The sequence below is a fragment of the Patiria miniata genome, unplaced genomic scaffold (genome assembly GCF_015706575.1).
Source record: "Patiria miniata isolate m_02_andy unplaced genomic scaffold, ASM1570657v1 HiC_scaffold_12, whole genome shotgun sequence".
Lineage (NCBI taxonomy): Eukaryota > Metazoa > Echinodermata > Asteroidea > Valvatida > Asterinidae > Patiria > Patiria miniata.
The window spans coordinates 2152749-2170060 of NW_024037050.1; the positions used below are offsets into that span (position 1 = coordinate 2152749).

General features: G+C 41.6%; 1 protein-coding gene across 1 annotated transcript in view; it reads right to left on the reverse strand.

Annotated features, from left to right (window-relative positions):
- Nucleotides 1-16351, reverse strand: part of LOC119745093 (nibrin-like) — a 34153-nt gene extending 17802 nt beyond the window's left edge. The window contains exons 1-4 of the mRNA XM_038221319.1: nt 16212-16351; nt 12154-12204; nt 10601-10683; nt 8742-8893 (exon numbers count right to left, since the gene is read on the reverse strand). Of these exons, the coding sequence (XP_038077247.1) occupies nt 8742-8893; nt 10601-10683; nt 12154-12204; nt 16212-16242 (317 nt within the window). The 5' untranslated portion in view covers nt 16243-16351. The remainder of the gene's footprint in view (nt 1-8741; nt 8894-10600; nt 10684-12153; nt 12205-16211) is intronic.
- Nucleotides 16352-17312: the final 961 nt, after the last annotated feature.

Genomic DNA, 17312 nt, shown 5'->3' on the forward strand with positions numbered 1-17312 from the left:
TCGTGTGCTTAGTCTATGGGAGAGTGCTATATTACAGGGACAAAGGAAAACACAATGCATTGTCCTTGGGAGTATAGTAAACAAGAGTGCGTGCACGCACATGTGCATGCGGGGTATGTCCCGGTACGCACTGTTTGTCATCAGCTAAACAAAGGCAGCATCGAGCGGTGGAAGATTTGCAAAGAATAATTCAACAGAAGCTGAGAACTAGAAAGGTTGTAAATACCTTGCAAGCAACCAAGATGCCATTAAAATTCTGTGAGCGTATCATCTGGCCTAGAAGAATTTACCGACGGATTTTGAGACACTGGAAAAGCTTACGCTAGCTGGCATTTTGTCGAAGTTTTAAATTAACTTTAATGTGGAGGTGAGGAAAGCAGACGGCGATTGTTACAAGACAGCGTCGTGAAATTTCTTTCTTTCAGATCATGTCGGCCTGATAAATAATAATACTGGATGGCTGTATTGGAGGGATACATGTACATTTCAGGAATATATTGCACTTATTATAACAATATTGTTATAGGCATAGCTCGTGCAATATATTCTTGTATCCCCCTCAAAGCCTTCAAAATTATATCATTATTTAAGTAGGTTAAAAAAACAATCATTTTTCTTTTCTAGTTCAAGCTCCTTTTATTAAAGCCATTTGACATCGGTATGTCAAACGTACATATGTACTGTATATCTACGGATAACAATAAAGTTTCGCTTCTCGCAAAAATCCAGCTAACAGGTTAATTAATATATCATTTCATCTACAATGACCGCGTCCATTGTTCAAACAGAGACAGCTTGGTACAATTACATTGTAAACATGTACATTCTCATGAACACATCCAGTTCTTGGACTTGAAACAGCGTTCTATATTGGTATGCTGTTTGACTTTATAATTTGTCACTGTTGGCATCTGTTACCTATTTCCCTAGATTGAGAGTCTGACTAACATGTATTGAACAGTGCAGTCATCTGAGAACTGAAGAAAGGGAAGTTTCCAAAAATGTTTGTAAAAACAAGCATGGCAGACCTGAACTCCTCATCAGTTGATGTGTGTGAGGCAGATGCAAACACAGTGTATAAAGGCACGGTGCTGGAGATCACATGGATGAGTATACTGGCGGCATTTGGGATTCCAGGTAACGCTCTTATCCTTCGAGTGTATTGGATGAAGAAGCACAAAACCACTACGCACATCTTGATAATGGGGCTGGCAGTAGCCGACCTCATGGCCAGCATCACATTAATTGGCTTCATCATGAGAATCGGCCTGATTCTCGCCGGCAAACAAGTTCCTGAAAAATGGTCCTACATTGCAATAGGACTGAATGACGCTTTGATGGGAGTCACTGTCGGAATCACCGCATGTATCGCGGCGGATCGCTACGACTGCGTATGCCGTCCACAGAAGCGCTGGTTAAACACTCGTCGAGCAAAGATGATTCTTCTCGTAGTGGTAGTTACAGCTGTTGCTGCTGAGGCTCCTCATTTAGTTTGCATTATCATCCAGTCTTGTGCAGTGACAACAATATACAGCATGGCCATCCAAGCTGCAGGCTTTGTGTTGGCACTGCTGATGATAGGTCTCTGTTACGGCAAGGTTTACGCGACAATCCGGCGCCATGTTCGAATTGGCATCACCAATTCAACTCACCGAGCATCTCATGATCGCCTTGCAGACGCAAATGCTACCAGTCGGTTACAGATTGAGGAAAAGACGCCGAGGAGACGTCAGAAAAGAATAGTCTGGACCGCTCCAGATTCAAGTTTGGATTCTCCTAACTGTGGGGCACTTTCTGCGTGTTCTTCAACCCAACCTCATCCTCGGCCAAAACCTTGTAAGACTATTTCAGGAGAATGCTCAGCGCGGGATATTGCCCATAAGCGACCAACAAACGCCAAACTGCATCGAAAGACAACAAGAATGCTGTTTGTCACCAGTTTGGTGTTCATACTTACATGGCTGCCATCTTGGATCGCCCTGGCAATCCTTTATTCTGGCTCCATACAAGACAAGAATGTTGCGTGTGTGCTGTTGAATTTGGTGTCATATACCTATCTCATGAATAACGTGTTAAATCCTCTGATTTATGGGCTTGCAAACAGATGCTTTAGGGATGACTGCAAGAGGGAACTGCACAAACTATACACTCTCTGCCGCTGTTGAACAGTAAATTGCATGAATGTTAAGTAAATAAAAGATATCTTTTTGGGACTTGAGTTACAGAGCTCGTATCAGGAGCTTGTGACACCATCACAGTGTCTTCATCAACCCGTTCTTGTTAATAAAGACACCATGATGGTGTCGCAAGCTCCTGATACGAGCTCTGTAACTCAAGTCCCAAAAAGCTATCTTTTATTTACTTGATATAATAATGGGACAGGAAACGAACTTTCATGCTCGATGTATGAATGTTGTAATCATTTTGAATCTCTTAATCAGAATATTGTTTTCTACAGCTGTATGTATTTTTATCTTCAAGCAAAATTGAATCCTGGTCGATCCATGGCAACAAACTGTGCTGCATTATCCAGTACAACAAGGTCCATACCGCACTCCGCTTATCGCGTTATTCAAAGATGCACACACCATTCCCGCTGCACGCATGTGTAATAGGATTTAATCATTGAGAAGTTCATATACAGCCGCTACTACAGCGTGCTTGTCCATCAATTCAAGTCAAGTTTGCTTGAAAACAAATTTGTTATGCCACTTGTGCTCGTGAAATACAGAAAAAGTCGTGCGTCTGCGTACTACATTCGGCCTTTGGCCTCTTGGCATGTGGGACATAAACACACTGCATCATTCCATGTTCAACTTGTGCTTGTGGGATAAATAATAATAATAACAATGTACATGTACCATATAGCGCTTTTAACTAATGTTGTATTGGCCGCAATCGTCGCTTGCCTAGCTGGCGGCGCGTTGAGTCTCGTACACAGGACAGAGGCTCATACACAGGACAGAATAACATCTTCACTCATAAGTGTGCTATTTTTTCAGACTGCCCTTGTGTCTGTGTGGGCGAACCACACAGCCACCGACACGTCTGAGTGGTTTATTGCGTAATATACTAAACTAAGATCAAAGCACTTTACATTACCCATGATCATCCCAAATACACTCTTGGCTCCCTTGGCCAATGGGAGTGTACAGCTCGATGATGTCATTTCGGCGCAGTGAAGGATTATTAAAGCCATTCTTCTTCATTTACTCCACAGATATGTCACTCTGTAATTCTCTGTCTGCTCTTCATCAATCACTACATTAAAAACTGAAATGAGAGCAGATACTGCCCAGTCTGCACGGTATTTGATAATCAATAAGATCATTGGGGACCTCTCGAGAATTGGGGACCCTACTGTCCTCTATTGTTCAACGTCCCCTATTGAATGCAGAAACAAATTCACACACATCTCTGTAATCTGTTTGTACTTAACTTTTTAGGAACAGCTACAAATGTATCATTGGTTTTAAACACGAATTTTAAGTGTGGACTATGCTATCAGGGACATATTGTTTGTGCCCGAACCCTCTTGTCCTAGGTCAACGATTGCCGGTGTTTACATACTCACACACACCCACGTTTGTTTATGATGTAAATCGAGGATTTTCTTTTGTTCCTCTTCCTTTTTCCTTTGTTTGTACTTGAACATTTTCGCAACAGCTTTAATTGGTTTTGGACACGTTTTCCATCCAAGGAGTCCTCGATTCGGTTTCTGTCCTCAATTCATCGATGATGTTGCACATACTTTATACATGTACATGTGTGTCCTCGATTTATACCATAAACACGCACACACATGTACACTTGTGTTAAAAAAACCTCATTTCTTATTCATATTTGCTTTTTATTATCTGTTCAGTAATGTATAATCCAAATCCAAACTGAAACTACTGTAATCCAGAGTCAATTTGACAAAGTACAGTGTACAGATCAAGTTGAAGTAAACTAAGTCTTGGGCCGACCGAAATGGGACAATGAAGCGACACGTCCTTTATTCATTAACTCTAATAACTCCAAGGGGAGGTCAATCCATTATGTTTGTCATTCTCTTCGCCACTGAAGTGTGTCAGAATCACATGTGCTTGTCAAGAGGTGATTTATTCTCATGAAGTGGAGTGGATGTGTACATGTACTTCACTCGGTTCACTCAGTCACCGTCAGTTACAAGAGCCCGCATTTCAAGCAAACGAAGGGGCTAGGCACACTTGACTGTACTTTGTATCATTCAAAGAGAAACAGATGGAACGGCATCGTGTGGTTCACATGTTCTCTTCCCTTCGTGACTTGTTGTCTGATATGACATATCTGCTTGTTTCGTTAGAATAAACAATTGTAGCAACAATGTAGATACTTGAATTCATTCCTTTTCTTTTAAATGCAGCCTACTATGATGTATTGATTACAATACTTATATACGTGTAGTTTTGGTTTGCAGTAACTCTGTGTGGTAATAACTACTGTTGCTCAGTAGATTTGGTTCTGAAACTGTCCAGCATAGTTCAAAAGAACTTGTCCTGCTTGTTTTCTACTTTCGCTAAGTATATTGGAAGGCGGTTGGATTTCTCGCAATAATCTACACTGAGGCTGAGTGAGACAAGATTAGTCTCCACGTTTTGACCAGCCTGCTCTAATCATCATCAGGAGACTGGGGAGAGTTGGAGATGCTGCTCCTTAAGTAGGCGGTGCTAGGATTGGGAGTGTGAATGGGAAGCATTGTGATTGGTGCTTGTGTTTGCTGGATTCTGATTGGTTGTCTGCTGGGCATTGTGTTTGAGTGGAATGCCCGTTGTGTGTGGCTGTGAGTGTCCTGCCCGCTCGGGTGTGTCAGTAGGCTGTGAGCCTGAGTGTTGCGACAAGGTAGTAGTGAATGCCATTTGTTGCTTATGAAATAGCACCTACATGTATTGCCTATTTCAACAAAAAAACCTCTTAACTTCCGATTTGGAAAGGGTGCAGATCGTTGAAAATGAAGGAACATTTCTTTATATGAGCTTGGATTTGGAATGGGAACCAACACTTATTCGAGCAGCACATTCCTGATTATTCGCATAGACACCAACTTCATTTTTACAATGTAGGCCCAGGGACTGACTTCAAATTTTGCTGCAACATCCCTACCAGTGTACAGAGTGAAGACAACGGGAACAAATCATGGAGAATTCAACTATGGACAACGACAACTTCAAATACAATTTCTCCGATATGAATGAGGAGGAAGAAGCTTTGGTAAACATATATCCATACTTGGTGATGGAAATAGTTCTCTGTGCCGTAGTGTTTGTGTTTGGAACTCTGGGTAATAGTCTTATCCTCCGCGTGTACTGGATGAAGAGATGTAAGACCACTACCCACATCCTGATCATGGCACTGGCCTCTGCTGATTTAATAGTCTGCCTGACCCAGCCATTCTACATCACCGAAGCCAGTTTCGCTCTCGCCGGAAAACAATTTTATTCGGAAAAGCTGTACATAGTCGTCAATGTAACCAATATGTTGGTCGCTGTGTCTGTAGAAATCACGGCCGTCATTGCAGTCGATCGATATGACTGCGTGTGCCGTCCGCAAAAGCGCTGGTTCAACCCTCGTCGGGTAAGGAAAGTGATTGTCACTGTGGCCTTTCTTTCAATGTTTTCTGAGGTTCCAGACATGTTGCGTAATATTTTCAACATAGAAGTGACTGAGATATTAACACGGATAATCCAAATTGGAGGATTTGCTACGGCTTTGTTACTGATCACCGTATGCTACAGCATGGTTTACATGAGGATTCGGCGACATGTTAAAGTCGGTATTTGGTCCAGACAGGACCAAGGCACTTTCGGAACAGACAGAAATACCAAACCCTCCCCTGGCAATACTTCCGTCATCCAAATGAATGACATCGTTCGTCAACCAGCTCTTCCTGTGCCCGTAACAGGAAGAGATCTTTCTGGCGAGTCGACAGACAGCTCAGCAGTGAGACCAACAAACAAACATGTGGGATGGAACAACCGAGCAAGCACGCTGCGATCACACACATCTGCTGGGAAGTCGCCAAACAACGCTTTGCTTCAGAGAAAGACGACACGAATGCTCTTTTTCACGAGCCTAATGTTCATACTAACATGGTTGCCGTCTTGGACCAGTATAGCCTTAGGTGTGACTGTGTTCAGTGACTCAAAGGACAAGAACCTCTCGGTTATTCTCAATTATTACATACCTACAACCTGCTACATCAATAACGCAGTCAATCCCCTGATTTACAGTCTGTCAAACAGACGATTCAGAGACGAGTGTAAGAAAGAACTGCATAAGATGTCAAATCTTTGTTCAGTTTAAAAAGAACGAAGATAAGTTCCTCCATTTTCAGTATTGGGTCATGCCCTTCACGGACGTAATTTATAAGCACTGTTTAACATAATTTTATTAGCATAAATAGGCCTATACTCTGTGCTTAAAAAAATACATATTTTTTTAACATGTTTAAGTAAACTTTCTTCAAGTACACAAGATTTGAAACTTTGCATGGTGTTAGTGTATACTACTGCTAGTGAGTTTGCAGTAGCACCATGTGGAATAATCTCTTTTCAGAAGAAGTGTGGTTCTGAAAAGAACCGGTTGGTTGTACTTTTTTGAAAGTTGGGGTTTACTTGTTTCATGAAACAACTCCATTTCATGTCCTGTATATATTTTCTGTAGAGAAGAGAGTAGATTTATAATGTAAATTTATGCGGAGAGTGAACATGTATTATACATGTGCTATTTCAACACCAATGTCACTTAAACTATGTCCTATTAGAGGATTACTTTAATAATCTTACTTAAAGCTATAGTCCATCATTTGCAGCCATCCGAAAAAGTAACTGGCGTATTATTGTTGAATAAATACTTGGTTGAAAGATAGTATGTGGAGTAAACTCCCTGTGAAATTAATCTTTCTGGAAAGCTATCATTTTGAAGTAATCAACGATAGAAGGCCTTTCCAATGGTGCGTCTTAAGACGCAACGTAGGAAAATTTAAATTAGTTTTGTTTTGTTATTCGGCGCAGCGCGCGCAAGCAATTCAAAACAATTCAAAACATGATTCAGCAACTTTTGATTTGAAATTGAGATCCTAGAATGCTGTTTTTCCCGGAATATACAGCTGAAGCTGAGCTGAAACTTCATCAGGTTAGTTGTTCAGTATCCTTCATTAGATTTTGAACACTTTTGTTCCTTCAAACGAACAAAAAGCACAAATTACAAATGATGGACTAGGCCTATATCTTTAATTCATCCTTTTTAGTGTTTAACTATATTTAGTGTTTAACTGTAGTGTTCATCCCAAAATGAACAAGTGTACTTTACCGGAAGATTGTGATTATCATCATTAAGTGTAAACTGCAAGCAGTCTGGGGTATAGGTTGTTCCCTGGGAAAGATACTGTAAATGACTTGCTTCTCACTATCTGGATGGGAAAACAGTGTTCAGGAACACATGTACATATAGATTATAGACGCTGCCTGCATGTACATGTGCACTGTAATCAAATTTAATTAAATCTAGTGAAATTAAGCACGGGATAGGCTTTCATCTTCAAACAATAAATACTGGGAAATCTACATGGTCCAATATTAATCTTAAATTAAGCAAAGAAAAGTATTAGGAACGTGACTCAAAATCTGTAACTTGTGGAATATCTCACCTACACTCCTCTGACCAAGTTAACCAGCCCTTCAGGGAATGTACAACATTTTCTTTTGTTGTAATATTCAGAAATAATTGGATTTGGAGGAATAGTATGTTTAAGTAAATATTGTTACACTGACTTGTTTCACTTTTTTGGATCGTAGATGCTGAAAAACCAAGAAAACCAATCCTGTTCTTGTAGTCTGGTTCCCTGACCCCACTTAAGATGAAACAAAGCAATTTATAGACGTTGGGGAATTATAAGGTCAGAGAATCAGTCTAGCTGGCTTGTACCCCTTCACAGGTGTGTAATCAATTGCAAAGAAAATGGGGAATAACTAAATATGAAAAATTAGGAGCAGTTTTTGAAAAAAAAAACAGTTTTCTCCACCACTGGTCGGCCGACCAGCGTTTGAAATTGATACAAAAATACCACTTTACTTAAAAATTTCAGTACACCAGGAGCCATGATTGTACGGGATGCTTTAGACTGTCATACCCTAACAGTCCAGTAAAGAATTTCATGGCAATTTAATCGTTTTGTTTTTTATTGTTTGCAAATGTTGTATCTTCCCTTTAAAAAGATTACTTTATTAAAAAGAATACACCTAGCACAAAAAGAATTAGGCATTTTACAATCATCTTTGTCTGGATGTTTCGCGGTGAACAAAAAATCCAAAATAAACACTTCGTCACGGAAACTGTCCAGTTCAATATACCTCACTTTGAAACACTGTGTTAAAACAGAATTAAAACTTTGCGAGATTTTCAACGGGCATTGCAACACACAATTGGATGCAATGCTGCAAGCCCCACATTCAATTGTGTGTTGCAATGCCTATTGAAAATCTCGCTAGGTGCAACTTTTAGTTCTGCGGTTTCAGGTGCTTCAGCGCTTGCGCTCTCGTTATTTCTTACACAGTTCCCAAGTGAGGTATCAAATTGAACCAGAAAGTTCTGTGACAAAATATGCATTTCATATTCACCGAGAAATGCCCAAACGAGGGTAATTATGAAAACCGCTTAGTTTCTTTTTGAGCCAGGAGCCAGGTGTCAAAGACAACTAAAATGAAAGAAACTCTACTAACTTCCACTGATTGGAGTTCATAGCACCAAACACGATAAGGTCCCCATCTTCAAGGTTTGTATTGCTGCCAATGCCCATCTTGCTCCCATTTCTCAATGAGCCAAACTTGGAGGAGTCAATCAAGGTAAGGACAGGCTTTATTTCAGGTTTACTCTAAGAAGAAAAAGGAAATAAAAAAACAACCAAGAAATATCATCACAGGACCATATTTATCTCTTGGCTTGAGTCAACACCTTTTTCTGAATCAACATTTTGAAATTGGAGTTTTAAATTTGACGGTAAATTTAAACAAGCAACCAAAACATGGAGGAGAATATTACTTGTCCAATGCTCAAAGTCCAGAAATGGGTTGTGAAATGGACAGTCGCTTTGTTTTGGAAAGGAATTGATAAACTTGTGCAAAAAAATCAAACTGCCCAACTGTGACACCAAGAGGCCACCAAAACAGAGCCAATAATAAGCCAGTCCGGTATTCCAAAATAGTCTGGTGCACAACAAGATTCCATGTTTTTTCCCCCCGGATAAACGCGGCAGATAAATGCACACAAAGCTATGGGGGATTTGGAACCAGATCTGCATTTTGTGTAATTTTTCGTGCAAACAAAGAGAGATGGAAACTTTGGTTCGCACAAACGCTTGGACACACAAGACACCTAAAAACACTTCGCTGTCCAAACGTTGTTTGCAAAATGTTATTTCAAGACATGACAATCTCTTCAATTTTGCTGGTACCCCACTATGCTTTTGCATGCATACCATGAAATGTGATGCGATCAAGCTACATGAGTCGTTTGTCGACCCTGGTCAAAAAAAAAAATTATTACAGATTTCAAAAGAGCACAATCTCAGCATTACTGCTGTGACAACCGCATGCTGATACCATCTTTAGTTCAAAAATTATGGAAGTCGGAACACCAAGAGATGTGATGTAGTGATGTGATGAAGTGGCCCTATTTTGGCCTGTATCTCCACATAAAAATTCCCGACAAATGACTCATTTAGCTTGATCGCATCACAAATGTTTATCCTGAAAAAAAATTCCTCAAATGTTCATGTGCACATGAGCAGTCGGAATACCGAACAGGCTTATTGTTTGTCTCAATTAAATTACAGGCCTGCAAGCAGTGGCTGTGGCATATACTTTTGCGTTGGGTAGAAGGAGACAACATTTCTTTCTAATTTGTCTATAAAAAAAGTGACCTCAATTTGATTTTATCTTGAAAAAAAAGTGTTAGAAATGGGGTGTGCTACTGCTGGTTGTGAGTCGGAGCTTTGAATTCCTAAAAAAAAAATGGCAACATTTTGAGAAGGTGCAAGTTCTCCCATCCTACCATGAAGGGATGAACCTGCTGGCTCCTTGACACAATGTTCCCTCTCTAAGATGATGAGACACAAACATTTAAGCAGCCAAACCACCTACGTAGCAATGACAGGCAGAAAACAAGCAGGCCACATGGGTTACAGAAAACTTGTCAATGTTTACCAAACCAAATCATTTGCTGAGCAAGCTCGATCGAAAATATCTTGGAAGCTGCGGGCCAACAAATTCGTGTTCATGCATGAGTCACGTGATTGTGCCATGTAATTTCTGGAAGGAGTAGTGTTTTGAGTAAAACAAGTAAGATTTTTTACCCCATGGTGACCTTTGACCCCAGTTTGGTCATGTGACATGTTGGGGTTGGGCCACTGATACTTTTGACAAAGTTTGGTTGAAATCGGTCAAAATATGTAGGAGCAACAGACAATGTCAACGTCTGTTACTAACTAACTACATGTAACTAGCAGACTAACGGAGAGACATGATGATTTGTTGAGCTGCTATCCAGCAGCTAAAAAAAAGGTTTCATTTCTGCAACATACCAGGCTGGCATCGGAATACGTCACAGTCAGCGTTGCATGTTTACGACTCACAGAGCTATCGTTTAGAACCAGAATCTTACAATCTGAAGAAAAAATAATCAATTTGAATTCATCTACTAGAAATTACACACCAGATACTGCAGTAGCATAGCGGGCAGGGTTGAGGGGGGATTGACCCAACACAATTTGGGTAGAAGTCCATACATGGACATTACTAATTTTTCCCTGCAGTGACTTATCAGCCATCAGAAAACGATAGCATGTCCTAAAGAGTCAAATTTAGCAGGGAAAATATTGAAGCATTTACTGAGAAAACAATTAGAATTTTTCAGACCAATCTCATAGGGTTTGTGCACAGGGTGTCAAGTGATGTTCAGGTATGGAACTCTTTCCAACAAATTTACCGTTGATGCATGGTCTCAACCACATCCGCATAGTGTGTGCCACATGCAAGCAGGCTGTGTGCTAAGAGCATATTCTGCACGTTGATCATTATGCGTGGCTAACCCCCTCCCTTTTCCCCCTCACTTTTTTTTGTCATCATGGGGGGGGGGGGGGGGGGGGGGGATGGGGGGTGCCTCGCCCGTAGTACTGTCAAGATGTGTTTAAACTTTCCCCGTAAAAAAACTCACCAGACAACTTGAAACTGCACATGTATGTATTCCTGCGTGAGTAGTGACCACGTTTGGAGCAAGTTTTTTATTGTTAGGGAAACCCGGACTGATCTTGTGGGGACTTTCTTCTCCCTCCACGGCATCTTTGCTCCCCACAATAACTATCGCTCAGCATGTGTGGGTAGGTGTTGTGGCGGCCTGTGTTGACGTAGCCTGGGATTGCCCCCTGCCGACCTGACGAGCGGTTGTAGGGAAGGCCAGGGGAACAGGTCCGTTTTGGGGCAGTCTACCGCCAGGCGCTCGCAGCTGCTTCCTCCCACACACCGGGGTTGGCTTAGACACTAGTTGTACTTGGGCGGACACAGGGGAATGGGATGGGACTGGGGTCTGGTGTTTCTACAAAACAGCACTCAAACTCGATGTGTAATTGAAGTAATGATTTATTAAAACAATCACCTTAGTGGCGCCTATGATCACCTAAACAGGGTTACACACTGAGTAAACACAATTCCTGGTCAATTGGGAGAGCTTAACTATCTGCGGTGACTTGGTCTATTTACTTCAAAAAGGTGTGCACTGGACTACACTGAACTACTCACAAGGCTAACAGTAAACTGGACGTGACTCTAACGGGACTTCAACGGACGTGACTCTGTGCGGACTCTGCAGTAACTACGACGGACGGGACAATGACGGACGGTACAGAACTACTCACAGGACTTTGACTGCCTCGAACTGTTTCCCGCCACAGAGTGACTTTCCCGCCACCGCGCACTGCTTATATAGCCGTGCGGTATGCATGCGTCACGGCATTCATGAATAAACTAACTAAAAGAGGGCGTCCTAACTTCGGACCATAATTTCGCTACAGTGTCTTTGGCTGGAGAGAAACTGCCATTATCAGTAATGCCAGATAGGCAAATCCTCACACCTACGTACCTTTGCGGCCAACTGTGTAATTCTGTCCCTCCAGGAGGTAGAAACTATCACCTGCAGCAACGTATCAGAAAGAGTAAAAGAAAAAGAAAAATTTGAACAGACTTTCTTTTCATATTTTCAGAGTTGTTTGACTGCAAAGCCATACTGCGAGGGATTAATCTTCGCTTGGTGGGACAGTCTGCACTTGATGCACAAAGAAATTCTGAGATTTAAATGTCTGAGCCTCATCACTGCAAGGCTAGTTATCACCCTAATCATGCTCAATGCAACAAGATTCTTCATAATTCAAAAGATCAAAATAAGCAAGCAGGCACGACCCAAAAATTACACGCACGACATGATAAAGAATAGTGAAGAGTCTCCAAATGTACCAATTAACCAATGTTTTGTAATGCCTTATTAATGTTTGGAAATGATCTGTTTGTCTTTATGTCCGAATGAATGTTAAAGTTAAACAGAAACAAAGTATTTCACTTCAGGTTCAACAATACCACACACACAATAACCACAGAGTGATTATGAATGCCTATTAAGAAAACCTGAGAAAACGTTTATCAATTCTGGTTCTGAATATAAGCCACTTTGGCGTTACAAACATTATACATGTAGCTACGCGTGCGCGCATCAGATGACAACGAATAGAGTCTGTGGATAAACAGCTCGCCACACGCGTGTAAAATCATAGCACGGTACCAACCAAATCAAAGAAAAGTTCGTGTTTTGAAGTAGATGCAAACTGTTGATTCCACTTTTGTACATTTCAAACAAAAACATGAAATGGTGTCTTGTCATCATGTTCATGCCTTCAAGCATGTTAAATTACATTGTATAAAGGCATGAAAGGACACTCTTTTGCATATCATTTGTTAGCTTGAGTAACTACAGCTCATATAGTGATGAGCATATGATGATATGAGCTGAGTGAAGTGAATTTTTTTTTAGTTTGAAGCAACAAAAGTGGGGATTACAGTTGTTTTCCTAGTTCCGGATAGCAAACATCATTCAGGCTGCTTTCGGCTCAACTACTCCACGAATTCAAGTGACATTGGTAAGCAAGTTGACCTTGAGTGATGAAAATACTACAAATTTTTTTTCCCCAAATTAAAACTCTTTTTATTTGACTTTACGACGTCAAAATTACCAATGTCATTTTTCCTACGGTAGTTCCGGATCAGTTAATCAGTTCTGAATCTATCAAAAACTGCTTCGCGCGAAGGGGTTCATGGGTTAAAATACATGTTTCAGCCAGAACATCCATTTTGCAATTTTGAACAGTTTCTTCGGGTAGAAATCACGATTTTCCTGCGCAGTTTGTGCCTTGCGATTCAGTGCACCGTGCATGCTAAAATTAGTAACGGTACATCGCACAGTGATCGCTATCTTTATTTTCGGGTTGCGTGTTGTCGCTGCTCGCGCGCGCTCTGTCATCTGGTCGTCATTTTTTACCCCCGCCACATTTCCCTCAATAAATCAAAACCCTGCCATGCCTGCCATGCATCTATGACATACCTGTTTATTGCAAATGTCGCAAACTAGTTTGGTCGGTCTAATAATTTTAAAGTGATTTTGTTCCCTTAAACTAGGAACCGGGCCTACACTACACGATCGTCTCATGCATGGACGGTCATTGATCATGTTGATTGTGTCAGTGTTGGAGCAAAGGCTTTGACCCTCAAGGCCAAGGCCAAGGCCAAAGCTTTGACCCTCAAGGCCAAGGCTTTGGCCCTCAAGGCCAAGGCCAAGGCTTTGACCCTCAAGCCTCGAGGCCAAGGCCAAGGCTTAACCCTCAAGGCCAAGGCCAAGGCCAAGGCACTGTTTTATGAAATGACCACTGATATAGAACTAATTATAGTCACATGAGTGACACGTCATCACGCAAGGGCGGATCCAGAACACAATTTGGGGGGGGGGGGCAAAGAAATTTTGGTCCCCCCAAAAAAAAGTGGGTCAAAAAATTACGGCTTGGGCTTAGGGGCCCGCTTAAGGGCCCCGAAAAATTTTTGTACTCCAGATATGCTCTGTGGTCACTGGTGCGATTTGAGGCAATTTCTGACCATTTTTACCGATGTTTTTTTGAGAAAAAGATGGTGGTGTACTCATTGCCTGCCTTTATTACGACGTCACATTAAAAAAAAAACGGTTTCGTTTTTTTTTGGGGGGGGGGGCATGGCCCCTTTTGGCCCCCCTGGATCCGCCCTTATCATCACGAATTGCTCGTTACGAAGAACAACATTTCTTTAATTGCAATCAACATGCTCGCATAGGCCTACATCGTTTTATGACTGCACTGTATCTATTAAAGTATAAGTTCAGGTCTTCAATATGGTTTAACTAGACAAAATAATGATTTACTTCTATATTGACACACAATTCTCCCAAGTGTATCAAAAGGGGGATCCAAGAAACTGATTTGGGAAATTTTTTATTTGCTGGCCCAACATGGTCAGAAATATCAGCATTACCTAAAACAGATACATGCAAATCTTTAGCACTTATCAGGGAGACATATACAACCAATCAGATCTATTCCATAGTTACATGTATATGCGCCTTGAGCGTCTTCTTTAGACGGATTTTGGCGCTATATAAATGTTCTCTATTATTATTATTATATGCAATTAAAGTGATCATCTCATTAGCCCTGTCACGCCCCAACTATCGCATCGGTCCCAACTATAGTTGGGCCTGTCCCAACTATAGTTGGGCCTGTCCCAACTGTAGTTCCACAGTTGGGCTGGCCTAACTATAGTTGGGCCTGTCCCAACTATAGTTGGGACGATCCCAACTGTAAGTTCCACTGTTGGGCTGGCCCATCTATAGTTGGGCCACTCCGATCTTTTTATTTTGCGGTGTCCCAACTATAGTTTACATTGATGTACAACTGCAACTGTAAAACGTTCCCTACAGCTCTGATACACGTCTGACTTTACTGGGGACCACTGAAATTAGTTATTGATGGGGCGAATCTATAGTTGGGCCACTCCAATCTTTTTATTTTGCGGTCCCAACTATAGTGTACATTGTTGTATGATTATAAAACATTCCCTACAACTCTAAAATACACATCTGACTTTACTTGGGACCAATGAAATTATCTATGGGTGGGGACCATCTGTAGTTGGGCCACCGCAATATTTTTATTTGGCGGTCCCAACTATAGTTTACATTGATGTACGACGACTATAAAACATTCCCTACAGCTCTGTTACATACTGTCCGACTTTACTTGGGACCTTTGACATTAGCTATGGGTGGGGCCCATCTATAGTTGGCCGGCCATGGCAATCTTTGAATTTTGCAAAATGTTGCTGGACAATCAACCCAGCAGCTGGACAACTCATCCAACTAGGCAGTACCACGTGACCGGCCAGCCTTGCGGCATGCATGCACGATGAATACACGGTGCCAGCGCCGCGGAACATTTAATCCAACAAGATCTATCAAGCATGAAGCATCCGGCGCAACTCCAGTCCTAACTATAGTTGGGCCGACCCAACTGCCGCACTATAGTTGGGACAGTCCCAACTATAGTTTCATTAGTTGGGACCGATGCGATAGTTGGGGCGTGACAGCCCCACAAGTGTACGGAATATTTTTTGCAGCAAATCTACAACAATGGTAACAAAATGTGATGCTACAAAAGTGGAAGTGTGCCCAACACACAAATCTATAGGGTGTTTCCCTCCTCCATGGTAATACGATTAAAAAGGTAACAGCAAAATTTCGAACAGATTTATCTGGAAAATGCAAAAATCTTTGGGCCTTGAAGAGCCTTGACTCAAAATTGCAAGGCCCTGAACCCTCAAGGCCAAGGCCAAGGCCAAGGCTTTTGCCCTCAAGCCTCGAGGCCAAGGCCAAGGCCCTAAAATCCAGCCTTAAGGCAGCCTTAAGGCCAAGGCCCAGCATCAAGGCACTACATCACTGGATTGTGTTTATTCATTCTACTTGATGCACATGACATGCATGATGCAGTGACCAGTGTATGCCTGATGGTTTCATTATCTTCCATTTCCATCCATTTAATCCCATTATTAACACAGAAACATTGAAATACATACCTGGCACTCGTATGTTTTCTAAAAGCCACATAGTTTGGTATGATTAAATAACGTAAAACTATCTAATCATTAGCCCCCAAACTGAAAAGTTTGCATTTGATTTTGACTGAAATGTTCATGCATTCCGCGCGCATCGAACAGCGCCACCAAGCGTTGCCGATGAAAAAAACAAACTGGCCAAAAAATTTTGAAGACCGTCTTAAGGCCAAAAAAAAAAGTCTCCGGTTTCTGGTATGCGCGCGCGTCGCCGTAGCCATGCGCGTCGGCAAAATGAAACAGTTTTTTTTCAATACAAGATGACGTCTCGAAACCGCCAAACTCACTGGTTCGACTGGAATTCTGCTGCTGCACAATTTTAACGTGTTTTTAGATTGGGTTATGATCGAGAATAAGCTTTATGTGGCCTCTTTGGACTCCCATATATTTGCACTAAGTTTAGTCGGGCACCATTTGCAGTCATCAGCCGACATTTGAAGCCAAAAAAAAAAAAAAAAAAACAGGTAAAAAAAAAAAAAAAGCCGCGTCGCCGCACCACTTTTGGGGCAAGCTCCATACCAGAATCCGGAGACTTTTTTTTTTGGCCTAATATATTGGCCGGGACTTTTTAATCCCTATCGTGCTCCGAGCTGAGAAAAGGCTACACTGTTAATGTAAAACAGAAAAACAAAACGACTGGGGATACTGATAATAATTCACGGCAAATAGGCATCACCGCAAAATGCTGCACACGAAAATTGAATTTCATGAAACTAGACCATTAGACCCAGTCATAGTCGGCCTATAGTGGACGCCGACATGAAGTTGAAGACGACTCATTTTTTTTTCTCGAATATCATACAATGTATTTGGATTTGGTATGTCATGGAGCTACAAAAGCTCTCGTCCGTGGTACGGTCTGTCGTGACGCACGACAGCCAATCCAAGGGGGGGGGGGGGGATTAAGTCTGTCTCGAGTCATGCTAGATGAATTTATGAACACATAATTTATTTCGATGGCAGGCAGAAAGTGGCGCCAAATAGGTTGCTTTTATTTCAAACGGTAACGTAACGTGCGGGTTTCGCGGGTAAAAAATACAAGGCATGTGTTAATTATAATTGAAC